We start from the raw sequence: 15,466 nt of genomic DNA on the forward strand, positions 1-15,466 counted from the left end.
GCCGGCCGCCCCCTCACATCCAGCAACAACGCCGATGTTCGCTGCAAGGTAGGCCGCCCCGCGGGCGGGGGGGTCCAGGACAAGCCGCATCCGCCTCGCACAACACCCCACGACCGCCCTCGGGTCCGGACCCTGCCCCAGCGTGGCTGCAGAGCCAGCCCCTGATGCTCCCTGATGTGCATTTGGAGGCTTCACAAGTTTAATGCAGAAATGGTACTCATTACCCCCAAACTCTGTCTACTTTCCTCTGTCTACTAACCACCTAAAATTCTGGGCCACTTATGCCTTTGATTTTGTACAACCTTCCTGGCAAATACCGATTTTTATTTTCAGGCCATGCTTGAGGAAAGTCACTTCAGTTCCTATGTCTCTCCGGCCAGTTACTTGTTCACCATTTACAGTTTCAGGCTATAAATATTCTTTATTTAGATCTTCCTGCACGTTCCAGACATGCAAGACCCTAGCTGATCTATCTGTCTGTTTGTGCAAAAAAATACAAACTGTTGCTGGTAAGGGCTGCTAGACTATAGAGATCAGCTCTGCAGGCAAAAATGGCTACTTTGGAGGGTGGACTTTGAGGCATTCTACCGTTTTAAGGCGCCATCTAACCACAAGGAATATTTCCAACCAAGGGGTAGCCAACCTCCAGGTGGGACCTGGAGATCTCCAGGAATTACAGTTCATCTCCAGACAATAAAGGTCAGCTGTCCAGGCACAAACAGCTGCTTTGGAGCTCAGATCCGAAGAGGAGTAAATTTTGGAGAAACTGAATTTGGAAAACACGGGATAACAGGACACTCAGTTTAGATCTGGAAGCCAAAACATTGTGCAAAGTTTTACATACTTTGATTATTTAAGAACTCCAATGCCGAGGTTTGCACTTGTGCAGAAATGGTCCTTCAAGGGAACTGTAGTGCAACTGTGCTCATGTTCAATCTGTTTACAGCATTATGTCTCACAATGACAACATTCTAAGTCTTTTTATGTTGGCCTAGCAACTCATGGGGTTTATCTACATAATCTCTTTAAATTAAATTCTGAGAGGATTATATATATTCCTTTGCTCTTTGAAAATGAAAGTTTTAGGACTTCCTTTTGCTGCATAACCGTGCTGTGGCTGGCTTCTTCAGATGTACAGTATTATACGCAGTGTGCCTACAATGCTTTGAACTTTAAATATCAATGTTTTTTTAAACACTGTACTTTCATTTAAGAAGGTTGCATGTTTTAAAGGATCTGCCGAAACTGAAGTTTTCGCTTGCATTCTTTTTTTATTATAGCCACAAGCTTCTGGTTTTGATTTTGCTAGCTTTGCTCCCTTTTTTGGAAACAGACACCTTTCCAAGCTGGTTTGATTTTATTAAATGGCTCATTTTAATGCCACCTCCTTCTGACGTTTGCAAGGTTCCCGTTAGCAATGGAGCTGACATCACCGAATATCGGCTGCAGTGGGGAACGGCAGAAGGAAACATGCATATCTGCTACTGTGGGCCAGGACTCAGTTATGAGATGAAAGGTCTCTCACCAGCAACTTTATATTATGCCAAGGTTCAGGTAAGGAGAGAGAGAAGAAGAAGAAGAAGAGTTGGTTCTTATATGCCGCTTTTCCCTACCCGAAGGAGGCTCAAAGTGGCTTACACTCTCCTTCCCTTTCCTCTCCCCACAACAGACACCCTGTGGGGTGGATGAGGCTGAGAGAGCCCTGATATCACTGCTCAGTCAGAACAGCTTTATCAGTGCCGTGGCGAGCCCAAGGTCACCCAGCTGGTTGCATGTGGAGGAGTGCAGAATCGAACCTGGCATGCCAGATTAGAAGTCTGCACTCCTAACCACTACACCAAACTGGCTCTCTAGAAGGGCTGCATGCTAGCTTTCTGATAAATCCCAGGATTTACATGGTCTTTTCTCCCTTCTGTTGTTCATTGCAGGCTGTAAATACGGCTGGAGCAGGACCTTTCAGCGAGGTGGCGGCGTGTTTGACTCCATGCTCTGTCCCTGCCATGGTGACTTGTCTCCAAGAAGCTAAGGTGGAAAAGACCTTCTATTCACCTTCCACCTGTCTTGCAATCAGCTGGGAGAAGCCCTGTGATCATGGATCCGAGCTAATGGGATACACCATAGACTACGGGGAAAAGCAGCCCATCACTGTGGGGAAGGTGACAAGCTATTTCATAGACAATTTACAGCCAGACACGACCTACAGGTATGACCTGCAAAGATTGCAATGGGAAGCAGTCGTTAGGCTTAGAGACGCTGGAAATTTTGCCACAAATGATTTACTGTGTTTAAAGACATCGGTAAGGTGTATCCTGATCACCCAGTCCAAGAATCCCAAGTCTTTTTCAGCCTGTGGGAATCTTTGGAATCCTGACATAGTGTGGTGGGCACAAGCACAAGATGGCTACCAAAAATGGCTGCCACAGTAGGTGGAGCCTGTAACAAAATGGCTACTGTAACAGCCCACCTTCAATCACATTGTGTAGATCCTTGTGCTGCAGAGGCACCATTGTTAAATATTCAGCTTTTAATTTAATTTAAAATTCTGACCTGCCAATCAAATCTTCAATGGCCAATCAGAAGCCTTGCTGGCCAAAAGCCCTATCTCATCCCCTCCCACAGTCTGGAAATATTTGTCAGATGCCCCAGCCACCACACTGCGGACCCATAACCCAACCTGTTCGGTTTGTGCAGAACAAAAAATAAAGGACAGGACAGGAATGAAAGGAACTTCATGGATGGGTAATTGCACAGAGAAGGCTACATGAAACCTCGCTGCCCGATTTGTCCCATCATTATAACATTGCTAAATTATAAAAAAAAAACATTGTGTCATGGCACAATCCACATTACTTATTTATTATTTTTTAAAAAACCGAATGCTCAGCCTGAGTGGGGGTGGGAGGGCCGGTTGGAGGGTTAACATGCAGCACTGACAACACAAAAGGGTGGCAAGAAACCAAATCTGAAATTGGGGATTTCCCACTGGAAAACTCCGAATTCAGATCTGAAGGGGGAAAGGAATCACGATTTATGTGGAGTCAGAAAACGTGGGATAATGGGACACTAAACTCAGATCTACTCCTGCAGAGGCAATACGATGTGCAGAAAGTGTATAAACTTTGATTATTTAAGCAGAACAAAAACAGAGTCGAGTGGCACCTTTAAGGCCAACAAAGATTTATTCAAGGCATGAGCTTTCGAGTGCAAGCACTCTTCGTCAGACTAAATGAAAAACCATCATAAAAGTGGAGATATAAGGCAAAAGCTAATTATGGCAAATTAGTAAACTGTGTCACAACATCCAGATTAAGCCATATGATGCCATATGATAATTCTTTGCTAAAACAACGAATCAGTCCCCTTGAAGAGTGCAGGAGCTAGGTCAAGTAGTTCTTCCCCCCCTTGTGTAAATGTAACTAGGGATGAAACGGCCATTCTCGTTGGTTCTGTCTTCTTGTTGCAACTCCTCGTGGCATCTTGTTCGGTAGGGGGAGTCCCTAAACTCCCACCAGTGGGAATTCAGGAAGCTCAGGAATTTGCTGTGGGAAGGGAAAGCTAATGGAACTTGTTTCCATGAACTAACTCCATGGACTTAACTATAGGAACCAACCCATTGATTAGGCAGGGTTGTAATTCTTGGGAAGCTCAGTATGTTGTCTCTAGAACGAAAGGCGTGTTTCACCCTGTCACCATCAGAAGTAAAGGAATAAACACAATGTACCCCATGCTAAGACACGGATCTCACCAAAAACCCTTTCCACCCTTTTCTGATGATTAGAATACGAATCCAAGCTTGGAACAGCCTCGGAGCCGGTCCTTTCAGCAACGTGGTGAAGCTGACAACCAAGCCCCTCCCTCCCGAGGCTCCTCGCCTCGAGTGTTCGGCCTACGGCTCTCAGACTCTCAAGCTGAAGTGGGGAGAGGGGATTGCAAGGACGCTTTCGGATTCCACTCAGTATCACCTTCTAATGGACGATAGGGCTGGGAGGTGAGTGCGCATCATTGTTAGGCCCCGTCCACAGGGATGATGAAGTCTGCGGGTGCGGTAGACGCAGCCCTTCGAAACAATCAGCGCTTTATTAACTGCGACTCCGACCTGAAACAACAGGCAGTAAGCAATGGGGCACCTTGAACATATATGCACTCAAACTGGGCCGCCAAGAGAAGCTGAAGGTTCCAGGGTCAATTCTTTGGCCTCTCCAGTTCAGGGTTTTAGGTGATGTTCAAGAGGTCTGCTTGATCCCTTGGAAAGCCACGGCCGGTCTGAGTGGACGATATGAACTGTGATGGTCCAAGGGTCTAGTTTAGCATTAAGCAGCTTCATGCATTCATCATGTTTGTCCACCATAACAAGATGCTCGTCGTCCAATGTGTGTGGGGATTGGTCATTGGTCCTTAACGGAGCCCTCTCGTTGGTCCATAAGCTTGTGCCCTATGAGTCTCTTATTGGTTAGATTTGGATCCTCTGTTTGCATAAGTGTGATTGGCACTATCATGTCCACATACACAACTGGGATGTTTGGCTTCCGTTTGGCATCGGACAGGAACAGGGTTTTTTCAGGTGTTTGCACACCTGACATCATCTCCTGCCTGCCCACCCTCAGGGTGGACTGTTTCCTCTACTGTGCTCAAATGGGTTGCTTTTTTCTAAACATGGTTAGAGACACATTTTATGGAAAGTCACTGCCAAAGTGTATTTGCATGCTGTGTGGACAGGACAGGGTTGCCAGTTCCAGGTTGGGGAAAACCTGGAGACCTTGGGGAGTGGAGCCTGCAGAGGGTGAGGTTTGGGGAGGGGAAGGACTTCAGTGGGGCATAATGCCATACAATCTAACTTTTAAGCGACCATTTTCTCCAGGGGAACTGATCTCTGGAGATGAGCTGCAGTTCTGGGGTATCCCCAGGTCCCACCTGGAGGCTGGCATCCCTAGGGCTGGAAGGTGCACATCTCCCGCCCACACTACCACACACTTCAACATGGTTCTCCTTGAATCCCCTCCACCACCACTATTTTCCTCCCTAGCACTCAAGGAGGAGGGCTTTGAAAGACAATTGAAATATCAGCAATAGCTGGGGTTTTCACTTGCTCACTTATCGACGATTACCAGCTGATTATGGCCCTTGCCGGCTGATGGTCAGCTGATCAGTGGGTGGACACTGGGGCCATAGGGAGCCACAATCGGCAGGAAAGTAGAAAGAAAAATAAGTCCTGGTCTAATTAAAGTTCTGACTATAAAGTGTCTGATGAATCCAGGAAGTGATAAGGGTAGCTCTAGTAAGCACCAGGAATCCTATGGTATTGTTATCCCCTAACAACTTCTGCTGGTCGCCAGAGGTTGGCCGACAACCCTAGCAATTGCTTGATTGCTTTAATGCTATACTCTGCTCATGGTACTTCTGTTTCAAAGAAATTATTGGAGATTGATTAAACAAAACTCTGTTGTTGCCCTCAGGATCATGTCCATCTACAGGGGATCCTGTCATACGTATAAAGTACAAAGACTCAGTGAATCAACGTCGTACAAATTTTATATCCAGGCTTGCAATGAGGCTGGCGAAGGTCCTCTTTCCCAAGGATACATTTTCACCACGACAAAATCTGTACCACCTGCCTTGAAAAGTAAGGGTGTGCTTCAGTCTTTCCAACGTTGCACTTTGACCAACTGCAGCAGTGCTGATTTTACTCTTTTTTCTCTCTGCTCTTTCCTTGTGTGTTTTTCACAATTACTACTCTGTGCTAGGAATTTCTTTGTGTCTGGTTCCACAGCCATGTTGTGGTTGGCTCTGCATCCCATAGACAGACAGCTTGGTGTAGTGGTTAGAACTTCTAATCTGGCGAACTGGGTTTGATTCTCTGCTCCCCCACATGCAGCCAGCTGGGTGACCTTGGGCTCACCACAACACTGATAAAGCTGTTCTGATCGAGCAGTAATATCAGGGCTCTCTCAGCCTCACCCACCCCACAGGGTGTCTGTTGTGGGGAGAGGAATGGGAAGGCAATGTAAGCCTCTTTGAGACTCCTTCGGGTAGAGAAAAGCGGCATATAAGAACCAAGTCTTCTTCTTCTTCAGTAATATCAGGGCTCTCTCAGCCTCACCTCCCTCACAGGGTGTCTGTTGTGGGGAGAGGAAAGGGAAGGTGAATGTAAGAGCCAATTTGGTGCAAATGTAAGAGCCAGTTTGGTGTAGTGGTTAGGAGTGCGGACTTCTAATCTGGCATGTCAGGTTCGATTCTGCGCTCCCCCACATGCAACCAGCTGGGCGACCTTGGGCTCGCCACAGCACTGATAAAACTGTTCTGACCGAGCAGTGATATCAGGGCTCTCTCAGCCTCACCCACCCCACAGGTTGTCTGTTGTGGGGAGAGGAATGGGAAGGCGACTGTAAGCCGCTTTGAGCCTCCTTCGGGTAGGGAAAAGCGGCATATAAGAACCAACTCTTCTTCTTCTTCTTCTAAGCCTCTTTGAGACTCCTTCGGGTAGAGAAAAGTGGCATATAAGAACCAACTCTTCTTCTTCTTCAGTAATATCAGGGCTCTCTCAGCCTCACCTCCCTCACAGAGTGTCTGTTGTGGGGAGAGGATAGGGAAGGCGACTGTAAGCTGCTTTGAGACTACTTCGGGTAGAGAAAAGCAGCATATAAGAATCTTCTTCAGTTATCTCAGGGCTCTCTCAGCCTCACCCACCTCACAGGGTGTCTGTTGTGGGGAAAGGGAAGGAGATTGTAAGCCACTTTGAGCCTCCTTCTAGTAGCATAAAAGAACCAACTCCTTCTTCTTCCATGACAGCTGTCTTGTGGCCGTGCTCACTACGTTGTGTCACAATTCCAAATGTGCCCAGGGGCTCAAAAAGTCTGAAGAGCATTTTTCACACAAACTTCCAACCACTGATGTAAGACACTTTCCTAAATTGAACTGTTATGCCTATGCAATCTATCTATATGATGCTGTACAAAGAAACAAATAAATTGTGTGGTCACTGCCTTCGTATAAGGAAAGCTAAATATCGCCACTAAAATAGTTACTTTCATCGTAGCACATCTATAAATGGACAAAGATAATAAATTATCCAGCTAATAAAAATGTAATACACAATAGACTTTCAACAGTAGCCGGGACAGTAACTGATGGAAACTAACTACTTTGCAACTTTGTAGTACATTTCCTGCTCAAATTAGGAAATGCTAAAGCCTTCCCTTCATCTTTCTTCAGCACCGAAAATTGAGAGGCTTAATGATCACACTTGTGAAATAACATGGGAGATGCTACAGCCTATGAACAGGGATCCTATTGTTTACAGTCTTCAGGTTATGATGGGAAAAGACAGTGAATTCAGACAGGTACGTTTTTGGTGAAAAGTGTTTGGAATAAATAAGCATTTCTCTCTTTCCAACTCCGCATGCTGGCTCACTTAATCTTGGGGCAAGAAACTGATTTTCATGCATGATGTTATGTTTTTAAAAACAGCCTACCTTTTAATTGGTGCTAACAAAAAGGGTTACATAAATTTGGTTTATAAACCTAAATTCTATTTTCTCTAGGACAGGCTTTCCCAACCAGGATTTCATTGAATCCTGAGGTTTATTGATGGCCCTAGAAGGGTTTTTTGAGCCTCTTGTGGCGTAGAGTGGTAAGGCAGCAGACATGCAATCTGAAAGCTCTGTCCATGAGGCTGGGAGTTTGATCACAGCAGCCGGCTCAAGGTTGACTCAGCCTTCCATCCTTCCGAGGTCGGTAAAATGAGTACCCGGCTTGCTGGGGGGTAAACGGCAATGACTGGGGAAGGCACTGGCAAACCACCCCGTATTGAGTCTGCCAAGAAAACGCTAGAGGGCGTCACCCCAAGGGTCAGACATGACCCAGTGCTTGCACAGGGGATACCTTTACCTTTACCTTTAGAAGGGTTTCTAGAATGGGTAGGATTTTTTATTTTTTTAAATATATTTTAAAATTTGTTAAACATTTATCAGGTGATACGTCCATATGTGGTTATGCCAGCCCACCCTCTGTCCCAAGTAGCCAGTGATTGGGCCTGCAGAGGGTAGGAAGGGGGTGGGTGGGTCCTGGGTGGCCTATACCCAGCTAGCTATGCTTCCTAGCCATATTCTGCACGATCACTCCACTACGGGGGTTTCTTGAAGCCTGAGAAACGGTTCAAGGGGTTTTCAAGGGTTAAAAAGTTGAGAAAGGCTGTTCTAGGAGGACTAAACAGTATTCTAAGTAGTTCAATAATTCCTTGTTTTCTCTTGTGTGATTTTCATGATTCCTGATGATTACAGTTTAAGCTTTCATATTTATTTGAAGCCATTGTTTGTTTAGGTTTCATGACATTTTGATGCCATCCTAGTTAGGCCCAGAGAAGCAGGCGTTCAAACTCATAAATAAAAAGGAATGTCAGAGAGAACTGTAAAAAGGTTTGAAATAACAGCTCTTTTCAGACGTTAGGTTTGTGCATATTGAGAAGGCAGCAATCGCTGCCATGGAGTTTGCCTTCCAAAGCAGTCATTCTCTCCAGGGGGACTCATCTGGAGATCAATCCAGAAAGCAGGAGATTTTCCAGGCCTAACCGGGAAACCCTGTCTATTAAATATCCTCATTTGGAATGAACCTTCAAAATTAAAGCCCATAACTCTTCTTTGAACCGCATCAAAGAGAAGAAAAAGAGCTGGGGTAAGAGGTTGTACTAGGGATGTGCGCCTCGGCTTGCCCGCCTCAGCGATCACCGAAGCCCGAGGCAGTGCACAGGAGGCCAGCGCCAGGAGAGGAGGGGCAGTGGCAGAATTCTGCGCCTGTGTGCGGCCAGTGGCTGGCACGCCACTGGCATTGCCCCTCCTCTCCACACCATGGCGCTGACCTCCTACGCGCTGCCTCGGGCTTCAGTGATCATTAAGGCAGCCAAGCCGAGGCTCAGAGCGGCATCCAATCATCTACCCCAGGGGTCATCAACCCCCGGTCCGCGGCCCGGTGGCGGGCCGCAAAGGCCACGGTACCGGGCCGCTGGCAGCCACGCCTGCCTCCCCATGCCGGCAGCAAGAAGAAGAAGGAAGAGGCAGGCACAGCCTCCGGCATGGCGGAGACACAAACGCGCATGCACGCTGTTGCCGCACATGCGCGTTAGTGCCCCTAGTGGCGAAAACGTGCACGTGCAGTTGCCACACATGTGCGTTAGCGCCACCTGTTGGCGAAAACACAAATGTGCGGCAACTGCGCATGCGCGTTTTCGCAGCACCCGGGCTGTCGGCTCTTCCGTCACTCCGGAGGCGGTCCCTGATCTGAGAAAGGTTGGGGACCGCTAATCTACCCTTCCTCTCCCCACAGCAGACACTTTGTGAAGTAGATGAGCCTGAAAGAGCTTGGTGTGAATGGCCGAAAGTCACCCAGGAGGCCTCGTGAGTCTCAAAGCAGCTTAAAATTGCCTACCCCTCCTCTCCCCACAACAGACACCCCGTGAGGATAATGGGGCTGAGGGAACTGTGACTGGCCCAAGGCCACCCAACTGGCTGCATGTGGAGGAGTGAAGATACAAACTTGGTTCTCCAGGTTAGAGGCCGTCACTCTTAATCCCGACACCAAACTAGCTGTCATTTGACGCCTGGAGGGTGCAGTCATTTTTGGCATTCTGAGCAGCATTAACATTGAAAGGACTAGTCTCCAGGGTTATGTATCCTAGCAGTTTCTAGGAAGATTACTGACTCTTCCCTTCTCTGTTTTTGAGGCAGGAAACGAAAAGAGCCTAGCTGAGCAAAGCAAACTGCAGTCCGTCTCATCCAAAGTGAATGTGTTGGCCAAACAGTTTAGAGTATGCTATAATTTCAAGCTTCCATATTATAAAGAATTAGCATAAGGAAACCAAATTACAAAAAGGGGAGGGGGCAGGTTTTATCAGCGGCATCATCTTCATCTTCTGGCCCATTCCACCAATAATGCCCTGGAAATGTGTACATCATTACGCTTGTGAGCATTATTTCCCACCAGGAAACAGATTTCCTTCCCGGAGGGAAGGAAGCAAAACGCTGTGATTTTATTATAGCCTTCAATTAGATAACAGTTGCCTGTATTCTCATTCAGTCCAGGACTATGCTATTTGTTTCCAAGAATATGTGCTTCTATGTTCCTTCCATGCTGCAATCGCATTACAACTCATATTGTAGTCGTGGCATTTGTTCTAATCTAAGGCCAGACGCCGGACTGGTGTGCTTCCTATTGATCCTGAGGACCCTGCAGGATTCAGTTTGCACAGCATTCTCTCTTCTTAGGGTTGCCAACTTGCAGCCGGTCGCTGGAGATCTCCTGGGATTTCAACTGAGATCAGTTCCCTGGGAGAAAATGGCTGCTTTGGTCTCTGTGGCATTGCACCATGCTGAGGACCCCCCCCCCCCCCCATTCACAAACCCTGCCCTTACCAGGTTCCACCCCCAGAATCACTAAGTATCTCCCAGCCTGGATTTGACAATTCTACCTCTGCTTTACCTTGCTTTTACCTCTGCTTTACCCTGCTGTTAACCTGCATCAGTGGAGAACTAATAGATAAGTTGGCCAAGGGGTAGAGGTAAAAAAAAAAATAGTCAAAAAACGGTTGGAGGCCAAAAGCAAAAAGTAATTTGATTATATTCCTGTAAGATATATTTTAATATGTTCCTATAAGAATGGTAGAGCCAGTTTGGTGTAGTGGTTAGGAGTGCGGACTTCTAATCTGGCATGCCAGGTTCGATTCTGTGCTCCCCCACATGCAGCCAGCTGGGTGACCTTGGGCTCCCCATGGCACTGATAAAACTGTTCTGACCCAGCAGTGATATCAGGGCTCTCTCAGCCTCACCTCTCTCACAGGGTGTCTGTTGTGGGGAGAGGAAAGGGTAGGCGACCGTAAGCCGTTTTGAGCCTCCTTCAGGTAGGGAAAAGCGGCATATAAGAACCAACTCTTCTTCTTCTTCTTCTAAAATCCTCTGATTGAAAGAAACCATCATCTGTCCAATGTAATTCACTGATGCCAAGAAGGTCAGTGTTCAGCCTGACCATTTCTCTTTTGACAATTTCCGATTTTTCTTGAGTCAGCCCTCTAACGTTCCAAGTTGCTATTCGGTGCATCTCTGTAACGTGCAGAGCCTTGCTTCCACCATTGGCAGCATCAGCACCTGCTTTACTTGCTGGATTTACCCCAGGCACGTAATAAAATCCAGGGCTGTTTGCTGCAGGTCCTTGATCCTCCCCAGCCGCTTGTTGGGTACCTACTGGCCTGACGGGCTCACCATTGGGCACCATATCAAAATCATTTGAGAGCTCTACCATAGGGTTTTCTTAGCAGCATTTTTACAAGGTAAGTTGCCAGGTCTTTCCTTAACCCTCCCCATTTACTCGGGCATGCTTGGCTGGACCTTTTAACTGGAATTGCTGGGGAATGAACCTAAGACCTTCTCATGCCATGCAAATACTCTGCCACTGAGCCACAGCTAGAAAATGTACGTTGATCCACCTGTATAAGATAGTAATCTCTGGTTATTTTGTGCATTTCTTGCTAGGTTTATAAAGGTCCTGATGGGTCATTCCGTTATTCAGGCCTCCAGCTGCACTGTGAATCTCGTTTCCGGGTGTGTGCCATTCGACAGTGCAGGGATTCTTGTGGCCATCGGGATCTCATTGGCCCTTACAGCGCTATGGTGTCATTCGTCCCTCAAAAGGCAGAATCTACCACTGGAAAGGACAACGCAGAAAACACACAATGGACTCTTAGCGATGAACAGTGTGCTACAGTCATCCTCCTCCTCTTTGCGGCCTTTTCCATTTTAGTTACCTTTGTCATTCAGTACTTGGTCATAAAATGAGAAAACTGTTTTTGCTTCTCACAGCTGCCTATTATGTTTTGCGTTTGTCATCAGCCGAAAGTTGAAATTGCTTTTCTCAAATCTGTATTTTAGCGTATGTGTTAAATAACTAAAAATGCTATCAGAGGTATGCACGCTTATCATCTAAGCCAGTGGTCCCCAACCTTTTTATTACTGGGGACCGGTCAACGCTTGACAATTTTACTGAGGCCCAGTGGGGGGGGGGTAGACTTTTGCCGAGGGACGTCGCCACCGGCTGAGCCCCTGCCCCACTTGCTTTCCTGCCGGCACCTCCGACTTCCCGTCGCCCACTGGGGGGCGCTGCCAACAGCAGCTGCGCAGTGCCACGCCGAGGGGGAGCCCCTGCCATGGAGGCCGCTGGAGAGCACAAAGGTGAGCCGGTGGCAGAGTGACAGGGCAGCCCCCGAGGCAGCAGCCGGGGAGGAGGACGAGGAGGAGCCGCAGCCCGGTACAGACTGATCTACGAACCTGTACTGGTCTCCGGACCAGGGGTTGGAGACAGCTGTTCTAAGCTACTGAGATTTTGGGGGGCAATATACTCCTTTGTAGAAATGGACAAAATATAATTTTTGAAGCACCAAATCTGGTCTAATAATAGCTACCTTTCCTGGGTATATCCAGATAGTATAAAATGCACATGAGAAGTGGTGAGAATGATCTCCCGCTGTCCTTCTACATGCTCAAAGTGTCTTTCCTCAAGCAGTAATCAGTACTTCAGATGGAACTACTTGGATAAGCCCTGACCAGAATAGTCCGGGGTAGCCTGATCTCAGCAGATCTCAGAAGTTAAGCAGGATCAGCCCAGGTCAGTATTTGGAAGAATCATCACCAAAGTTGCCACACAGAGGCAGGCAACGGCAAACCACTTCTGAACACCTCTTGATTTGAAAGTCCCATGGGGTTGTCAGAAGTCAGCTATGACTTGATGGTCCCCCCCGAAAAACAAAAAGCTGATAAACTGAGCTTTATAAACTCTGACACAGGAAATGATAAATGTTGCTCTCACCTCACCTGAATTTTTTCACTCTCACCGTTTCTGCACTGGAGGATTCATACCAGGCTGCAGGCTGGAGTTTTAGTCGTGGCAGGTTGTCCCACCACTTCCTGAACCCACATGGGGGAGCATTTGGCACGGTGCACCTCATTCGCCCGCAATTTGTGTTCCTGCATGGGAGCTGGGGTAGTGAAGTTCCCAGTGCGTAAACGGTCATAGAGATACCTCTGGGGCTTCTCAGTAACAAGAGGAGTCTACTCACATAGACATTATTGTTGTTGTTATTTTAATTTACAAGCCCCCCAGAACTTAGGAAGCTCATACGTCTGATGGCAACTCACTTCACCAGGTGGGAATGGTTGAGGCCAACCATATCTCTCTTGGGCTTTGGTTGAGGCCAACCACATCTCTCTTGGGCTTTGGTTGAGGCCAACCACATCTCTCGGGCTTTGGTTGAGGCCAACCACATCTCTCTTGGGCTTTGGTTGAGGCCAACCACATCTCTTGGGCTTTGGTTGAGGCCAACCACATCTCTCTTGGGCTTTGGTTGAGGCCAACCACATCTCTCTCGGGCTTTGGTTGAGGCCAACCACATCTCTCTTGGGCTTTGGTTGAGGCCAACCACATCTCTCGGGCTTTGGTTGAGGCCAACCACATCTCTCTTGGGCTTTGGTTGAGGCCAACCACATCTCTCGGGCTTTGGTTGAGGCCAACCACATCTCTCTTGGGCTTTGGTTGAGGCCAACCACATCTCTCTTGGGCTTTGGTTGAGGCCAACCACATCTCTCGGGCTTTGGTTGAGGCCAACCACATCTCTCTTGGGCTTTGGTTGAGGCCAACCACATCTCTCTTGGGCTTTGGTTGAGGCCAACCACATCTCTCGGGCTTTGGTTGAGGCCAACCACATCTCTTGGGCTTTGGTTGAGGCCAACCACATCTCTCTTGGGCTTTGGTTGAGACCAACCACATCTCTCTTGGGCTTTGGTTGAGGCCAACCACATCTCTCTCGGGCTTTGGTTGAGGCCAACCACATCTCTCTTGGGCTTTGGTTGAGGCCAACCACATCTCTCTCTAGCTGGGACTCACCAGCCAGTTGGAACTGGCTGAACAGACAGCTCTTTAGGGGACATATTCAAAGAGACGGCCCCTCAGGTAGGCAGGTCCCAGACTGCATAAGGCCTTAACGGTTAAAGAGAACAGGCAGCACCCCTTTGTAGAAATGTAGATGTCCAAGAAAGGCCATACAGTTGGGATACCAATCTTTTGACCAGTCGTATGTTGCCGATCGCCCACTACCAGGTGTCCTCTGCTTGGGCTATCCCAGGCATTCTACAATGAAGATTTGTCTAGCTTCTTAAATACAATGTAAATTTCTTTTGCATATATTTGCTTAACATTTTAGCTATAATAGAGAACAGCAATTTCATAGGTTGACCTCCTCTGCTTGTAATTAAGTATTGCCTGTCCTAGGGCTATAACTGCATGAACAACATTTTAGTAGATCTGACCAATCACCTAAACAAATATGTGCCCATCAGCCAAAGCAACCATCCTAGAAAAGTATCTCTGATTGTTGTCCTTATGCTATGACCATGTGCCATTGTCATCACATTCCAGCGTTGCTATTTTGTTCTTTGGCCACTAATTTTTAAAAAAAATCACATCCTAGGTTTGTTTGTTTTTCACCAGAAAATTTGCTGTTTCTCGGTTAATATGAGACGTGAACTCTTTTTGGCTACAAGATCAAATTGTTGGCTGCATGTCCTACAGAGTATAATCCGTCCCTGGTTTGTGAGCTTGCCGTGCAACTCTTAAAGTTCTTGAGCAGCTACCTTGGCCATGATGAAGTCTCCCCGCTGACCGTGTTGTTAGCTGTCGTGGCTTCCGAACGGCACCGTATCTACAAGGAACGCTCAAAAGCCTTCTGATCACATGGCCTGTGATGCACTTAGTAACTTGCTTTTTGAAGTATATTTCCATTACGAGAATGATGATTTCATCGGAACGTTAAGGGCATTATGCATTTCTCTTCTGTTCAGTGTGTGTGTGTGTGTGTGTGTGTTTTGTACCTATTCCTGTGTTACATGTGTTAGTTAAATGTTGTGAGTTGGAAAGAAAACGGATGCAGCGGGAACTTCCAACGGTCAAGATGATCTTTTTGTTATTCATCTACGTGCCTTTGGATTTCGAGTTTAGTCATTCCAAGAAATTGTAAATGTTCCCCACACGGTGTCAGTTTGGCAGTGTGGACAGCGCTGCAGATTCATCCCGAAATTTCTATGTGGTTGCATGTTGAATAGTGTCTGCAGAGAACCTTGATGGTCCTATTTTCCATGATTAAATACAAATAAACTATTTTTATAGTCAATAGAATGACGTATTCATCACTAGAGGTTCACTTCAGGTTATTGCTTTGTGAACAGGTTTGACTGTAACCCTAATTCTACGTCAGATCCTCCGTTCTTATATTCCAAAACCGTTGCATTTCTAGAATGTTACCTAGCCTATACATATCACTTTAAAACTGTATGACCTCATCTAGGCAAACCCGAACGATCGCACAGGATATATACATAAACTATGTAAAGAAGATTCTTTAAAATCTGTGGATAATAAAATATTTTTTCCAATAATA

At 46.9% G+C, this 15,466-nt stretch overlaps 1 protein-coding gene across 4 annotated transcripts in view; it reads left to right on the top strand.

The window, feature by feature from the left end:
* The window catches only part of FNDC3A (fibronectin type III domain containing 3A), a 75,477-nt gene extending 60,011 nt beyond the window's left edge, over positions 1-15,466 (top strand). For 3 of the 4 annotated variants that reach the window (XM_077314513.1, XM_077314490.1, XM_077314503.1), the window contains 6 exons: positions 1,405-1,554; positions 1,929-2,203; positions 3,779-3,988; positions 5,454-5,620; positions 7,210-7,337; positions 11,514-15,466. In XM_077314513.1, the coding sequence (XP_077170628.1) occupies positions 1,405-1,554; positions 1,929-2,203; positions 3,779-3,988; positions 5,454-5,620; positions 7,210-7,337; positions 11,514-11,816 (1,233 nt within the window). In that variant the 3' untranslated portion in view covers positions 11,817-15,466. The remainder of the gene's footprint in view (positions 1-1,404; positions 1,555-1,928; positions 2,204-3,778; positions 3,989-5,453; positions 5,621-7,209; positions 7,338-11,513) is intronic. The other variant, XR_013227002.1, reaches the window with a different exon arrangement.

This window comes from Paroedura picta, chromosome 1 (genome assembly GCF_049243985.1).
Source record: "Paroedura picta isolate Pp20150507F chromosome 1, Ppicta_v3.0, whole genome shotgun sequence".
In the NCBI taxonomy this organism is placed as follows: Eukaryota; Metazoa; Chordata; class Lepidosauria; order Squamata; family Gekkonidae; genus Paroedura; species Paroedura picta.